Source organism: Camellia sinensis, chromosome 14 (assembly GCF_055761805.1).
Source record: "Camellia sinensis isolate YWXY chromosome 14, ASM5576180v1, whole genome shotgun sequence".
Lineage (NCBI taxonomy): Eukaryota > Viridiplantae > Streptophyta > Magnoliopsida > Ericales > Theaceae > Camellia > Camellia sinensis.
Window position 1 is genome coordinate 53,971,627 of NC_138974.1, and position 1,474 is coordinate 53,973,100.

Below are 1,474 nucleotides of genomic sequence, written 5' to 3' on the forward strand. Positions count from 1 at the left end.
GCGTCCAAAAAGCCATAATCATAGAGGAGCCTCTTCTAGTAAATTGGGACTGAGAGGTGCTATATGGAGAGCAGCAGCTGCGGTAGCATCAGGTGTAGATTCAACAGCTAGTGGAGTAGCTAGAAGCAGATCGTTGCTTAAAGAGGCTCAGGGAACTATTCAGATGGGAAAGTTGTTGGGTATAAACTATAAAGGTAAAGAAGAGGAAGTGCTAACCAAAATCTTGGACCTTGAAGCAAATGATAGAGCAAGGAGGGGAGGGAATGTAGTTCTTGTGGATTGATAAGATCTTGGGGGGTCAGAGTTCAGTGTAAATGGTTATGATGAAGTTACTAACATGGAATGTCAGAGGTTTGGGGAGAAAGGAAAAAAGAAGTAAAATTAAGAGGTTGTTGAAGGATAGAGGTATTGATATAGCTCTTTTTCAAGAGACAAAGAAGGCCTCCATGTCTGAAAAGGAGATCAAAGAGATTTGGGCTAGGGATAGTATGGAATATATGGCTGTGGATGTTGAGGGCTCTGCTGGTGGCCTATTATGTATTTGGGATCTAGCTGTTTTTTAGATGTCAAGTTGCTGCTGTAATAGAAGGTTTGTTCTTCTCTCTGGGTCTCTATTCTTTTCTTTTGATTGTGTTTTGATCAATGTGTATGCACCAAATGAAGTGGGCCAAAGGGGTAAATTGTGGGAGTGTCTTCTAAAGTTAAAGGAGGAGTATTCTAAGCCCTGGTATATAGGGGGGACTTTAATGAAATTAGAAAGATTGGTGAGAGGAAAGGCTGCTCTAAGAGGGACAAGGGGATGAAGGAGTTGAATGATTTTGTTGATAGTAGTGAGTTGAATGATTTGCCTTTATTAGGCCGAAGGTTTACATGGTGTAATGCTAGGGAAGGGGAGAAATGGAGCAGAATTGATAGGGTTTTGGTGGACCCAAAATGGGTGGAATCATTTAATTTGAAGTTGTGGGGACTTCCTAGAGTCATGTCTGATCATAGTCCCTTACTGCTAATGGAAGATGAGAGAGATTGGGGCCCTAGACCCTTTAGGTTTGTTAATGCTTGGTTGTTACACCCAAACTTCTTACCTTTTGTGGAAAAGTGGTGGAGGGAGCATCAGGTGGAGGGGTGGGCTGGGTTTAGGTTATTCCAGAAATTGAAAGAGTTGAAAGTAGCACTCAAAAAGTGGAATAGTGAAGTGTTCGGTAATGTTATTACAAAGTTGAAGAAGGTAGAGGATGAGCTTCATATGCTTGATTTGTTAGCATAGAAAAGAGAGCTTGAAGAGGCAGAAAAATGTAGAAGAAGAGAGGCTAGAGTTGAGGCTGGTTATTTAACAAGAATGGTGGAAAGGTTGTGGTTCCAAAAATCGAGGCTTAACTGGAATTTTTATGGTGATAAAAACACAAGATATTTTCATGTGTTAGTGAAATATAGGCAGGGGAGAAATGAAATAAATACTTTAACTGTTGGTGATGTG

At 40.7% G+C, this 1,474-nt stretch overlaps 1 protein-coding gene across 1 annotated transcript; it reads left to right on the forward strand.

Moving 5' to 3' along the window:
* Positions 1-314: 314 nt before the first annotated feature.
* On the forward strand, positions 315-1,264 carry LOC145806984 (uncharacterized). Its single transcript, XM_082904872.1, has 2 exons — positions 315-537; positions 858-1,264. The coding sequence occupies exons 1-2, from the start codon at positions 315-317 to the stop codon at positions 1,262-1,264; spliced, it is 630 nt and encodes a 209-aa protein (XP_082760998.1).
* The last annotated feature ends 210 nt before the right edge of the window (positions 1,265-1,474 follow it).